This window comes from Rosa chinensis, chromosome 6, assembly GCF_002994745.2.
Source record: "Rosa chinensis cultivar Old Blush chromosome 6, RchiOBHm-V2, whole genome shotgun sequence".
NCBI lineage: Eukaryota > Viridiplantae > Streptophyta > Magnoliopsida > Rosales > Rosaceae > Rosa > Rosa chinensis.
Window position 1 is genome coordinate 65,465,261 of NC_037093.1, and position 13,869 is coordinate 65,479,129.

The window sequence follows — 13,869 nt, forward strand, 5'->3', positions numbered from 1 at the left end:
CCGCTAGCTTCCATCTTCTGCCAACCCGCTGGCCAAGTTCCGTCAGTCTGCAATATGCAATTGCAGCGATCACCGCTAGACCAACCCAGGCGTTCCAAGGCTAAGGCTACCTCTGGCCAAAGCATCAAGCATCTTCGATCAGCTCCCTCTCTCAATTGATCTGGACTCACACTCACCCACTGCAAGCATCACACTCACCCACTGCAATTCGCCGACGAATCCGAAGCCAGATCCAAAATTTGAATCTCAGAGCTGAAAACTCTTCTCGACGCGACTGTCACCAATAAGCTAAGTTTTTCACACCAATAACTTACTCTCTGGTTTGTCTTATGGAATCATATGGGGACTATATGAACCCACGCCGCTTATGCCTGCTTCAATACACGTGATCTGCTTTCAATTAGTGACACCATGTAGCATAGTCTGCCTGCTACAGCTCACATGTCGTTGATTTATGTGTTCTATATACATGTCCAATAGCACACCTGCAGCACACATGCCTGTGTCGGCCACATGCTTTGCATGCTTGTTAATTGCATATTGATATAGTCATGCTACATGCGTCATTCAAACCATCCATCAAAAGCTCAAAACCATGCAGGCTTGTCCATATGTTTGTGGTTCTTGTGACCCCAACGAGGCAACGACTTCATATAAGCATGATAGTCCTTACTTTCTATAAACTGGTTGTACATGTACAAGCAATCAAATTGTGCCAGCTTCTCTCTTACACATATAATAGCTTCCAAAATGCAGCATGCATACTAGCATGCAAAATTTGACATTGATATGTATTTCCAAGATCATATATTTCTAAGGCTCATGATCCATATATACCATGTATCCATGCTGCTTATTCTTCCAGTAAGAATAAGTCAAAGTCCTCATGAATATTTAGGTCCCATGCTTAAATGGTTTGACTAGCCCATCTGCCAGTATTTGACATTCGTGGTACATATATATCCACCTAAAATGCTTAGTTCATGTCCATGACATGCATGCACATTTGTTATGTCAATTAGCTAACAAATCATATATGGTAAATACACCGAAATTTCTTCTCTATATTTCATGCCCAACATTAAATCTCACATTAGCGGCACACAATCAAATTTGCCATTTGGTGTCAACCACTACATTGCTTGTACACTTTGCTTACAATTTTGTCAAAATACATATACAAAATACTAGTGTTGATTTTACATACTCATGTGCTAATCACCTATTTTGTTTCAAGGAGATATAATCACCGATCACATTTCCAATTAGCGAAATTATCATCCTTTGACTAAGATGTTTCGCCGGAGCAATAGCGCGTCGTGTTCCTCTAGCCTCCAACTTGGCATAAGATAAGTAACTATATCTTCTCTTTTACGCTCTTTCAATGTGAGCTATTGCCATGCTTCCATAAACTTTTGAGCATGCCAACAATATTTCGTAGATTTGGCAACACTTTCTAGATCTCACATACTAGATATGCCATGCTTCACATACCGATCTCAATGATCCTTTAGCATATCTACAAAAGTGCAAAAATGATATTAGCATCCACATTACAAGTACATGCTATACACATATGCCATGCTCCTATTTAATTGCAAAATTAAATAAGTATGGGACACTCAAACAAAATTTTATTACTTGCTCTATGTGTTTATCATTTTTTTTAAACCAAACCGCCAGGCGGTAAGGCAACGCCTCATCATGACAATGACCGCTACGCGGCATTGCAGTCAAGTTTCTCTTTCGAGAAAACAGCTAGGGACTAGTTAACACAGCCCACGGCAGCCATTGATCCGGCAGTTAACCCCGACGCTTGGGTATCTAAGATTGGGCTCGCTACCCAACACCCTCTGCTCCGCGCAGCTCCCCTCATCAAACAATTTTCCGACCATACAGAGGTCTATAGCCAGGAGTGGGGGACTCCCTGGCGGGCCTAGCAGGGGCCCACCCGAAAGGGCAAAAGCGTTCGCTCCAACCAATTCTAGATGGACGACGCACTCGCACTAATTATGCCTGATATACGGCACAAAGCTACGCTTTGGTATCAACCCGCAAGAACACCCTCCTTGACTGGGGACTTCGGGGACTTATACATACAGCCCAGCATAATTAGCAACGGCAACGCTCATGCCTCAGGGCATCACCGTCGAGCTACCCGTTAATGCCTTCGCGGCACCCCGAGCTTCCGCTCATGCCTTCCCGGCAACCCACGAGCTTCCCGCTCATGCCTTCGCGGCACCCACGAGCTTCCCGCTCGTGCCTCAGCGGCACCGCCGAGCTTCACGCTCACGCCTCCGCGGCAACCCTTGAGCTTCCGCTCACGAGCTTCCCGCTCATGCCTTCCCGGCACCCCGAGCTTCCGCTCATGCCTTCCCGGCACCCACGAGCTTCACGCTCACGCCTTCCCGGCACCTTGAGCTTCCGCTCACGAGCTTTCCGCTCATGCCTGCGCGGCACCCACGAGCTTCCGCTCATGCCTTCCCGGCAACCCTTGAGCTTCCGCTCACGAGCTTCCCGCTCATGCCTTCGCGGCACCCCGAGCTTCCGCTCATGCCTTCCCGGCAACCCTTGAGCTTCCGCTCACGAGCTTCCCGCTCATGCCTTCCCGGCACCCCGAGCTTCCGCTCATGCCTTCGCGGCACCCCGAGCTTCCGCTCATGCCTTCGCGGCACCCCGAGCTTCCGCTCATGCCTTCCCGGCAACCCTTGAGCTTCCGCTCATGCCTTCCCGGCACCCACGAGCTTCCCGCTCATGCCTTCCCGGCACCCCCGAGCTTTCCGCTCATGCCTTCCCGGCACCCCCGAGCTTCCGCTCATGCCTTCCCGGCACCCCCGAGCTTACCGCTCATGCCTTCCCGGCAATCCTCGAGCTTTACACTCATGTCTACTCGACACACTACACGTTAATGGAACATTGAATTTTTCTACCATTTGTCGTTTACCGATTGCGACAAATCAAATTCTTTTCGCGTTCCATTAATACGAGAGACAACCAAACAAACACAACCGTACTTGCGATCATCGTTCATGAGTTACAAATGCATACCTCCGCGGCGCTCATGCAACTTGCATCTCGCGAGCATAACCCCGTCAAACTCGACCTCGTTCGTCTCCTTGCGCGCGTCACGCATTTATCATATGCAATTCATTTGCTCACACGACCATATGCGCACTATTACGCTCATATATGCCAACGCATATAAGTGCAACTCACATTTGTTGCCCAATACAACTAGAATCCTACATATGCCTGTTTTTTGTCTTTGTTTTGCAGGTTCACGAGTCCCTTCTTGCTTACGGAGTTCGGGGACTTGTAGGGGCTCCGTGCCGCCCGGTTACTTATGCTTGATGACTTCGTGGTTATAACTCCCCAACCAAGAAGCTCCTCTTACTCGGGGACTTCGGGGAGTTGTACATACCTCCAACAATATGGAGTATTTACTACATCACCAAGCATAAGTAACACCTACTTTGGGACATCCACAAGACATGGCAAGGCCCAACCGAGACATGCATCGTGTAGCCCTATGTTCAGGCTACGCGGCGGTATCCGGAAGTCGCAAATCCGCCACCGGGAAGCCACCTTTCCGCCCTTGCCAAGATGCCCCCATAAACATAGCTTTCTACATGTTAAATAGACTAGAATAGTAACTTTTCTTGTCCCACATCGAAGAACAAGTAAATGAGAAGCATTCCTTCATCTATAAAAGGAATGCCTCCTCCCACAACTCAACACATTCATTACATCTCTTGTAATCTTGTTAGGCCGCAAGGCTCGACACTCTAATATAGCTTTCAAGTGGACGTAGTCTCCCGCTCATGCGGAGGCGAACCACTATACACCTTGTGTCACTCTCTCTCTCTCTATCTCTCTCTTAAGCTAACTAGAGACCCCCGCGGACTCTAACGTTAACAAACACAAAGAAATCATTATACAATAGAAGAACGAGACATCACAAGGCATCTTGAGTACAACGCGTCTCAATTAACCTAGGAACCTAATCACTTGCCTTATAGACAATTTACTACTCTAGAACTCTCAACGGAACCCTCGAAGCAAGGCACGGGCAATGATCATTCTTAGTAATAGAATCCTAAACCACTACTAGAAATTTCCCCATTCCACACTGATTTGAATTAGTCCCCTTTGTCCGAATACACACTGATAAGAATGGCTAATCTCATTAGCCACTATGCAGCCACTAATGAGGAATCAGTCCCCTCTATTGCAGGTGCTATTGGGACAAAACACGCCAATAAATTAACAGTGTCATACCTTCAACCAATGCCAAAATTGCATCTCAATCAGTGTCCAATTCCCACTATTTGTTGATATCAGTGTGAAACAAATAGATACTGATATCGATGTAAATCCAATGTTACTGATATCAGTGTGAAACTAATACAAACTGATATCAGTGTGAATCTAGAACCAACAAACTACATTCTTGAATTTCAATACAAACTGATATCAGTGGCTTTGTTGATTTCAACTAGGTACTGAAATCAGTACCAAACTTATTATAACGTGAGTGGGTGAAATGGTTCCTAGCATAAATTATACAGTAGAGGATTCACATTTATATACAATAAATGAAAAGGCAAAGAACTGATGAAGTTCTCAAATTTTGATCAATAAACATCTTCAGTAAAGTTTAATATTATATATTAGAGGATTCACAACAGTTTTACATCTTAAACATCATCCTTTGCAAAGGATTTCAAGTTTCCTGATACAAAATACACTTGGAATCCCTAATACAGCTCATACTAGATGCAGTACAACTACTTTGGAAGGCACCCTAGAAGCTTAGTAGCCATTTCCTATTGAAGTCAATGCTGCATCCTATTTACATTAACCTTTCTACAACAGCAATCCAGTATAGTTACAAAAAACATCATTTTCACTTCTGCATCCCAACAGTCAGCATTTACAAAAAAACAAAACTAAGCACCAAAATGCATACTGAGCTCGTACCTCTATATTTAGTTGTTTGGCTTGCCGTGTGGCATGCTTGGGACAGCACCATAGTCACTATCCATTTCAATAACCTCATAGTCTTCATCTCTTGATATTTCAGAATGACCACTTGCAGCAGTTCCAATATCAACCTTGTTCAACCATGATTGTAACACAGCAATTGGACTTCCATCCTTAGTCTTGTCATTGCCCTTGGAGTTTTTAAACTCAGCCATGAAGTCTATCATCCCACGCTTGATCGCCATTATTTCCAGTTCCATTTGATTCCTTTGCTTGTTTATTGCCTCTGCTTGTTCCTTCCTCAAGTTCTCAACAAGGTTTGAAGCTTCCAAACTCCACCTATTTTCCCTTTCTGTTGCTTCTAGCCTAAACCTAATAACTTCTTATTGTGCAAGATTCACAGCGTCTACTTGAACCTCATAAGCAGCTTTTAGTTCTTTCACATCCCTAGTTACAAGACTTTCTTGAGTCACAATACCAAGTACATCCGACCAATTGACTCCTGCTCCAAAGCCTCTGACCTTATTCCTCTTTTCAGGTCCAAGAACCTCAAAGTACCCCTTATTACGAACTATATCAATGACCTCTTCCTTTTTGTCCTCATACTCCTTCAGTTTTTCCTTAAAATCATCCTATATTGACAAACCATATGCATTCAACATGTTGCCAACATATTGTTGTATATAGAAATATTTAATGGACACTTGTTTTATAAATAATATACTCACAATGATTTGGCCAAACTTGGTATCAATTGGTTCTCCATCTTGTCGCGTATGGGTGAGAGTGAAAAAGCTAAGCCGGTTAAGTTCTTGATCATATACTTGCTCCTTCAATTTTAATAGTGTAGCTTGGGGTTAGAGAAGGATATACAAATCATTTATAGTGAATGCCATTACTTGTTATACAATAATACAAACTTAATGTCTCACACTATGTAATATATAGTTGCAAATGAATGGCACTGAAAAAAAAACCCCCAATATGGCAAATCAAATTCTAAGAACTAATCAGATGAATAACCATAACATTGAACTGTAAGATCTGTATGTTAATTAATCCTTAATCCATGTTTTCGATCAAGTTACCAACCAAAGAACAATTACATTCAGTGAGAAATGGTTTGTTACTTGATACGAGTATATCTTTAAAAGCACAAGCAAAATCATGAATTTTTGCCCTGTTAAATTGATTGACAACCAACAATTGACTATTTTTGCTAACATCATAACCAAGAATTATGCAGTTGATTATGGTCAGGATATAGATACTTTACTATACACTTATCTTAAAACTTATTTCATCAAGTGATTCAAATTTCCCTTTATTTCATAACCTTGCTAATACTTCAGTAGTAGCTCGTACAACCAATTAAACCAGCATCCATCAATTTAGTGGAAAGTAGCTGCTAGTATCATTATTTATATGTGCAGAACCTTTTATCATGCAACCTTTTAGCTAACCTAATACTGATCAATTTCAAACACAAGCAAAGCAGTAAAACATAGATGAAAGCAACTTATAGAACAAACCCACCAGCATGCCCAATGCCCAAAACCAAAAGAGTAGATGTATTGAAGAATCAAATAACTCGTTGCACAATACTCACAAATTCAAATCTGACTTGAGCAAAGCTCTTTGTTCCACAAGTGTGACTCACTTGACCCTCTAGCCTATTCCTTGTAGCTTTGACCGAACGTTCCTATGTCATGAATGTCAATAACAAATTACCATTAATTAGTTCATTGGTTTGTTAGAGTAATAAGTTGTAAACAGTTTTACTTTTACAAGGACCATCATCTGTCACATTTTATACAGCTGTATAGTAGTTTTGATTACCTGATTGTATGGGAGGTCCCAAAGTCGCACTAGCAATTTCCATTGATGCACATTCACACGCATGTCTCCACAAGAAAACCTTTGTCCAGTCCCAATAAATGGAGCATACCATTTCTTCTTCAGTTCACCCTTATAATGCTTCCACCTATCATTCAACTTCATCTCAACTACATGCTTAATCTTAAGCTCTTTCGACAGTGTGATAGGGTCACTCCAATCCATAGTCCCCTAGCATAATAATGTCAGATTAAATAGCTAGCAGCTCCTAAATTTGTATGTGTTAATAACCTTAGTAATATATGACAATGGAAATACTGTAATAGGTTCTGAAATTTTACCCTTATCCGTATCCAAGCATTATCTATGTCGCCACTAGCATAGAATGCTCTCCAATCCTTTGTATTGATGGGGAACAAGGAAGATTCCTTTGCCATTATTCCCAAGAAACGGGAAAACCTTGCCACAGTATCTGCTGGTTCCACTGGTTGACCATTCTTATTAAATATCATCTTCTCTGGTACTCCATTCCTTGCCCACCTTGCTTGATTATGTCCTCTTGACTCCACTGGTCTGCGCATCCTAGGCATATTGACAGGAAGAGCAACTATTGATTCCACAACACTTTAGGGAAGTGTGGTCCTTAACATGTTTTTCATTCAGATCGAGATCCATTGGTCCCCGGTCATTGAACAATGGCGCAAGCTCTGGTTGAGTTTCACAATCTGCACCTAGTGACGTAACTAGGTGATCTTCAGTCCCATCCAAGCAGAGAGCACTCATCTACCACAGAAAATTACAGAAATTCAATGTTCATCACAAATAAGTTAACCAATTTGTGTCTAAATCAGTCAACCCTACAACTAAACAACTAGCAACAAATAATAGAAGCTAAATGAAATAAAACAAGAACAAGTACAACTGAAGAACAAGTTAAGTTCAAATTTTTTTTAGTTTAATTGATTTAGTCTCCTTGGGTCCATAAGAAGGATGATAAGGAAGAGTAATTGTTCCAGAACAACAGAATTTGATCAATACATCAAATTAACTAATTGTTTTTATCTTTTTCTGTTTAATATTTATTTTGAACATGAATTTTCATTCAAGACTGCTAAAACATCTTAGGCATATATAGCAGTAACAGAACAAAAAGAAATAATACAACAATACCGCAAACTCTAAACTAGATTCCTACTGAAAGAAAGTCCTAACAAAATAACAATGACTTTTGATACTTAACCATAGCCCTATCATAGCTTTACTGATGCTATATGCAAACTGTGGACTTCAGAATACATACCCTCCCGAAGTGGCCAGCCATTCCGTTTCCACTCAGCATCTTCGAAAACACACCTGCAGTAGTCATAAATAAAGACTGTATAAGATGGAGAGAGATTGATATTGCTCATGATCGAGGAGATTATCAAAGGATTTGGACTCTCACCTTTGTATTGTCTCTATCTCCCTCAGTATCAGTCGTTTGTGGACTCTTCAATGAAGGTTTTGTATATATATACACTACTAGGATCTTAATGTTTTATTGGTAAGTTAAAATAATAAAATATCAATTTAATTTTTGAAACAGCACATAATTAGGGCGACTTTCCCACCTATTAGGTAAGAGTCGTGGTTTTCAAGCTAATCTTGGAATTCAAAATTTATGGCTATATTTTCTTTAAAAAGGTTTTATAAGAGATTAGGCTAAGTTTTGATTTCCAGATTGTTAATACTTAATACCTTCTGCGACACAGTAATCAATGAATATTAGGAGTTAATTTATAGTAATCAATGGTGCTAATGTTGCAGCCCATTATTCTCTCCCATTAATTATAATTGGGGCCATAATTCCCTCCCACTAATGGAGTACGTTTGCTTGACATAAGCGTTTAAGACAACTCTCTTTGGCTATAGGACATTTTTCTTCTTCATTTTTAAATTTTTCCCATATTAACGAGTCAAACATTAAGTTGAAGACTTGTGTTTTGCCTAGAAGTCTCGCAATATATGTTGTTTTAGTATCAGTAAACGAGTATATATCAAAAAAAGAAATATGAGTTTGTTTGAGGTCTTTCCTCGAAAAGAATAGGTAGTTGCTCTACCCTTAGATCCATGTCGTGGTGACTAGCTTAACCCGACTCAATATAGATGGAATTGTTTAACATTTCAAACACAACAAGTGTTATCTGTACATAAACTTCAAATCCATGAATTTGAGGAACACTTTAGCATACATATAACATAATTCCCACATATGTACAAGATTAGATGAATGTTGTTACAGACAAGCTCTGGTTGATTATAATCTACTACAATAGTTTAGATGTCAGTTACAATTTCGGTAATGGGGTAAACAAAATTTCATTCTGAAACCCAATGCATATCATACATCAGACCTAATAGGCACCTCATCAATGTCACCCGTTGCTTACTCAATGTCTTGTTCATCACAGGGGTCATATTCATTAGTAGTCGACATATCGAAGAGATCCCTAGGTTTAGCCTTAACTGCAACATGCCATGGCAGATCCTCTGGGTCTTCAACATAGAACACTTGCAAAGCTTGGGATGCAAATATGAATGGTTGATCATCAATAGGTATGCACTTGTCAAATCTGACCAGTGTAAAACCATAGGAATCCCTCCGCAATCCTCGACCCTTCCTCAATGAATCAATCCAATCACATTTGAAAAGTACAACCTTACGGTCTGGATTGTAGTGGAGCTCATATACATCCACCAATGCCCCATAAAAATCAACCATACCATCCTTGGGATTTTGGTCGTTTGTTGTAGCATAACTTGTCTGTTCAGCTTGTATGAAAACACCCCAATTTTGAGCTTTACCAGAAGGGTTAGTACCTCTAGCTTTGAACCGGAAACCATTACTTACATATTTTTTGAACCTGTAGCAAGTTTTGCTTGGTCCGTTTGCCAATGCAACAAGGTCTTCGGTTGCATTGGGATCACCTTGAAGCTTCAATCCATTTACCTATGTAAATTACAATTATCCATCAGTTCCAATGTCATCCATGAATGTACCTTTTTGAAGTATAGGAACCATTTTTAGAAGGACAGTAGGCTAAGAATTTCTGCTGTAAGTTTAACCTTTAATTTTTTTATAATGGATCATATGTGTTTAAGCTGGAGCTAAGGCATCTGTTGTTGCCAGCATTCCTGCTGCTATTCCGAGTGTAAGTTTCCTTGGCTCCATTTATTTTATATACATACACAAGTATGTGAATCTAGATGTACCAAAGGGGAAGCTATGATACTCAAAAATCCAAAACTAATTAAGATTATGCTTTATATGCAGTTTGCTAGTGTAACCTTGCGGCCATTGGCAAAAGCAAATCCGTGTATATGTACTCTATTATCAACCTTTAATATATATAATGCAAATTTCTTCCAAACAAAAAACTTAAATGTGCAGCATACCACTCTGGGAAGTCAGCAATACCGTTTTTTTTCAGCTTGCATCATACTGACCTTTCGCCCTTTGTTCTTTTTTGCAGTAGCTACATATTTCCTGGCATAGTGCATGAAATTAGATTTATGTGATGAACTATGGAGATAATGAATTGCATGGTATTTCAAACATCCCTATACAAGGACAGTGAACATAAGATTCCAAGGACTAAAACATGGTTCATATCAAAAATCTATGGGAGTAATGATTTCCAAGTTGGTAAAAACTCTGTATAAAAATTTGGTATGTAAATCTTGAATCAATGTATTTTCCCAAGACTTTGCTCATATAGGAACCACACACTGAACTACACACATTTAAATCTCGAAATTGAACATAAGAACAATTGATTTTTCATATATAAAAGAGTTAAACACGTGCAGCAACATGTTAGAATTTATTTACTTTGACCTTGTAAAACTATTGCTAAATAGCATGTTTCTTTTATATCTTTGTATCTTGTAAAAGAGCAAGTTAAATCCAATTCATCAAATAAACGTCCAACTGGTCTATTGCGATAACACACCTAACAAACAATATAAGGGAAAGGTTCTAATGCTGGGATCCTCACTGACATACTAATACATTTGAATTTAGTGAAAGATACTTGAATAATCTGATATATTACAGGTTACAAGATAAAACACCAGAATGGAAATGTTCACTGATGCTAGATGATCATGACTGATTATTATTATTCATCTATTTTTAGTGAATGATACTTATAGTGAAATTACTCCCACATTTTAATACATACCTTTGCTCCAACTTGGAAGCTAGAGTGTTGGTCAACACATATGATCTAGCAAGTTCCCACTCCTTATTGTTAAGTTGATACAATTCTGCAGCACCAAGTGACCGTCCACCTCCTTTAAAACAATCAAAGCCACCTTCCACTTCCCGATATACTCCATCGGCGTTGCGCTGGGGCCGATTCAGACGAGTGTCCCTATCTCCTAGGTACATCGAACAAAATGATAGACATTCATCTATGATGTACCCTTCAGCGATGCTACCCTCTGGTCGATTACGGTTTCGAACATAGTCTTTTAGTGTATGCAAGTACCTATTACCATAAATAACAATTATAAGTAATTAAGCAGACCTCTTTAATATAGAGATATATTATCAAACATCACAAGTGACGCCATTTTTGTTAATTTTTTTAAGTACAAATAACTAACCTCTCAATTGGAAACATCCATCTCATATGGACTGGACCTGCAAGGGCAGCTTCCTCTGCTAAGTGAATCATTACATGAACCATAACATCAAACATTGCTGGTGGAAATATCCTCTCCATTTGGCATAGTATGAGAGTAATCTTGGTTGTGAGTTTATGAAATGATTCCTCTGTACCTTTTTTGCTACACAAGTGTCTAAAAAAGCAACTTAACTCCAACATTAGTTTTGTTGCAGCAGGGGGCAAGGCATTTCTAACTGCCAATGGGAGCAGTTGTTGCATGATAATATGGCAGTCGTGGCTTTTTAGTCCATGAATTTTTCTTTCTTTGACATGCACATTACGTGCAATATTAGAGGCTAAACCATCAGGTCACACCGCTACTGCCAATACTTTACAAAATAGCTCTTTCTCTAGAATCAACATTGAATATGCAGCCATAGGCAATTTACCATGGTCTTGTGTAGGCCACAAGTTCTCCTTCACCCCCATACCTTCCAAATCTAAGCGAGCATTCAACGAATCTTTAGTTTTACCCGGAATCCCCAATAACGTTCCCACCACACTGTCAAACACATTTTTTTGAACGTGCATGACATCTATATTATGTCTAATTAGAAGATGCTCCCAATATGGCAATTTGAAAAAGATGCTAGACTTCTTCCAAGGACTGTCAACGGCTGGAAGTGGGGCACGGGGTCTTTTCTCACCAACTCTGGGTGTGCGTGGTTTACCATACTGGAAATGTAGGGTGCTCAAACATCTAAGACACTGTTGGCCTGTCATAGGGATTGGAGGTGTCCGGAATTCAGTGGACAGATTGAATGATAGTTTCTGTTGTCTGAAGAAATGATCTATGGGTAGGAATCGACGATGACCAGGATACCAGTGCTTCTTACCATGACTAAGCCACTCTGATTCTGTATTATAGTTACAAACAGGACAAGCATGCTTCCCCTTAGTACTCCAACTTGACAAGTTTGCATATGCTGGAAAGTCGTTGATGGTCCAAATTACAGCCGCACGCATCGTGAATGTCTGTTGATTAAAAGCATCATATGTTTCTGTACCATTATCCCACAATTTCCTAAGCTCGTCAATTAATGGCTCTAAGAAGACATCAATGTCATTACCGGGACCCTGAGGCCCTAGGATTAGTAACGACATAAAAATGAATTGTTGTTTCATGCATAACCACGGAGCCAAATTATATACCGTGAGCAATACTGGCCATGTGGAATGTGATGTACTCATATGTCCAAATGGATTAAATCCATCAGTAGCTAACCCAAGTCTTACATTCCTCATTTCTCCACCAAAAGTTGGAAATTTTTTATCCAAGTGTTTCCATGCTCTTGAATCTGCAGGATGGCGCAAGTGGCCGTCATTTGAGCAAGATGTAGCATGCCAATGCATATCTTCTGCCGTATGACGAGACATATACAACCTTTTCAATCTAGGAGCTAATGGGAAATATCTTAACACCTTCCGAGCTGTTTGTCTTTTTTTTATTCCATCATCACTTTGATATCGAGAATCACCGCAAACAGGACAACTGTGAAGTCCACTGTACTGGTTCCTGTATAGAATGCAGTCGTTAGGACATGCGTCAATCTTTTCATACGTCAACCCAAACTTGTTGACCAGCTTCTTGGCATGATAAATATTTTTTGGCAATGTCTCACCCTCTGGTAAAATAGATTTAATTAACTGAAGCAACGAATTGAGACCCATGTCACTGAACCCATACAAGCACTTGTGCTGAAATATCTTAACAAGAAACTCCATTTTCTTCATCTTCTGGCAGCCAGGATATATCTCTTTATTTGCCTCTTCCAATAGCTCATAAAAGCGGCACACATCATCTGGGGGCAGTGGAGGTGGAGCATTGACATTAGCAGGGTCCTCATTGCTGTCACGTACTCTGGGATAAAGATCATCTAAAAGGGATTCAATTTCACCATCTGTGTTGAAGGGGATAGTTGTTGCTTCATGCGGACCCTGGCCTCCTATAACCCATGCCTCAAATGTTTCACCATGCCACACCCAAGGCTCTTTCATATATGAGTCTAACATCTCATCCACGGATATGTGTTCCTCGACCACCTCCATCTTTTGCCAGATGGTTGATACACTCAATACACGGACATTTTATCATACCATCAAATGATGCCACCTGTAATGCGTGATTGAGAAATCCTGAAAGGGTAGTGTTAAATTCGGGACTGAGAGGGTGTAACCTCACCCAGCTTTTATCCATTTTGCGCAGACTGCAATCACCTTGCCAAATTCACAAAATCAACTCCAATTCATGTTATTTGTTTTCAATTAAGATTGATTGCTCTACGAAATGAGTGCTAAATGGATAGGTCATAGAAGTGTACCTTTCGTAGATTTCGGG

General features: G+C 40.2%; 1 protein-coding gene across 2 annotated transcripts; it reads right to left on the minus strand.

Moving 5' to 3' along the window:
- Positions 1-4,856: 4,856 nt before the first annotated feature.
- On the minus strand, positions 4,857-8,288 carry LOC121049727. 2 transcript variants are annotated; one of them, XM_040507743.1, is made up of 7 exons: positions 8,264-8,288; positions 8,120-8,172; positions 7,161-7,602; positions 6,823-6,967; positions 6,593-6,685; positions 5,712-5,813; positions 4,857-5,615 (listed from the first exon to the last, which is right to left on the minus strand). In XM_040507743.1, the coding sequence occupies exons 4-7, from the start codon at positions 6,883-6,885 to the stop codon at positions 5,367-5,369; spliced, it is 507 nt and encodes a 168-aa protein (XP_040363677.1). In that variant the 5' UTR covers positions 6,886-6,967; positions 7,161-7,602; positions 8,120-8,172; positions 8,264-8,288; the 3' UTR covers positions 4,857-5,366. The 2 variants fall into 2 exon arrangements, with proteins under 2 accessions (XP_040363677.1, XP_040363676.1); XM_040507742.1 differs by having other exon boundaries at positions 6,823-7,602.
- Positions 8,289-13,869: the final 5,581 nt, after the last annotated feature.

Excerpts from the sequence above, each read along its gene's own strand:
- LOC121049727 (XM_040507742.1), bottom strand. The coding sequence starts at position 7,044 with ATGGATTGGAGTGACCCTATCACACTGTCGAAAGAGCTTAAGATTAAG. Across the intron at positions 6,686-6,822 it reads GGGACCTCCCATACAATCAG|GAACGTTCGGTCAAAGCTAC; the intron begins GTAATCAAAACT and ends TTCATGACATAG. Across the intron at positions 5,616-5,711 it reads CCAAGTTTGGCCAAATCATT|GATGATTTTAAGGAAAAACT; the intron begins GTGAGTATATTA and ends TTGTCAATATAG.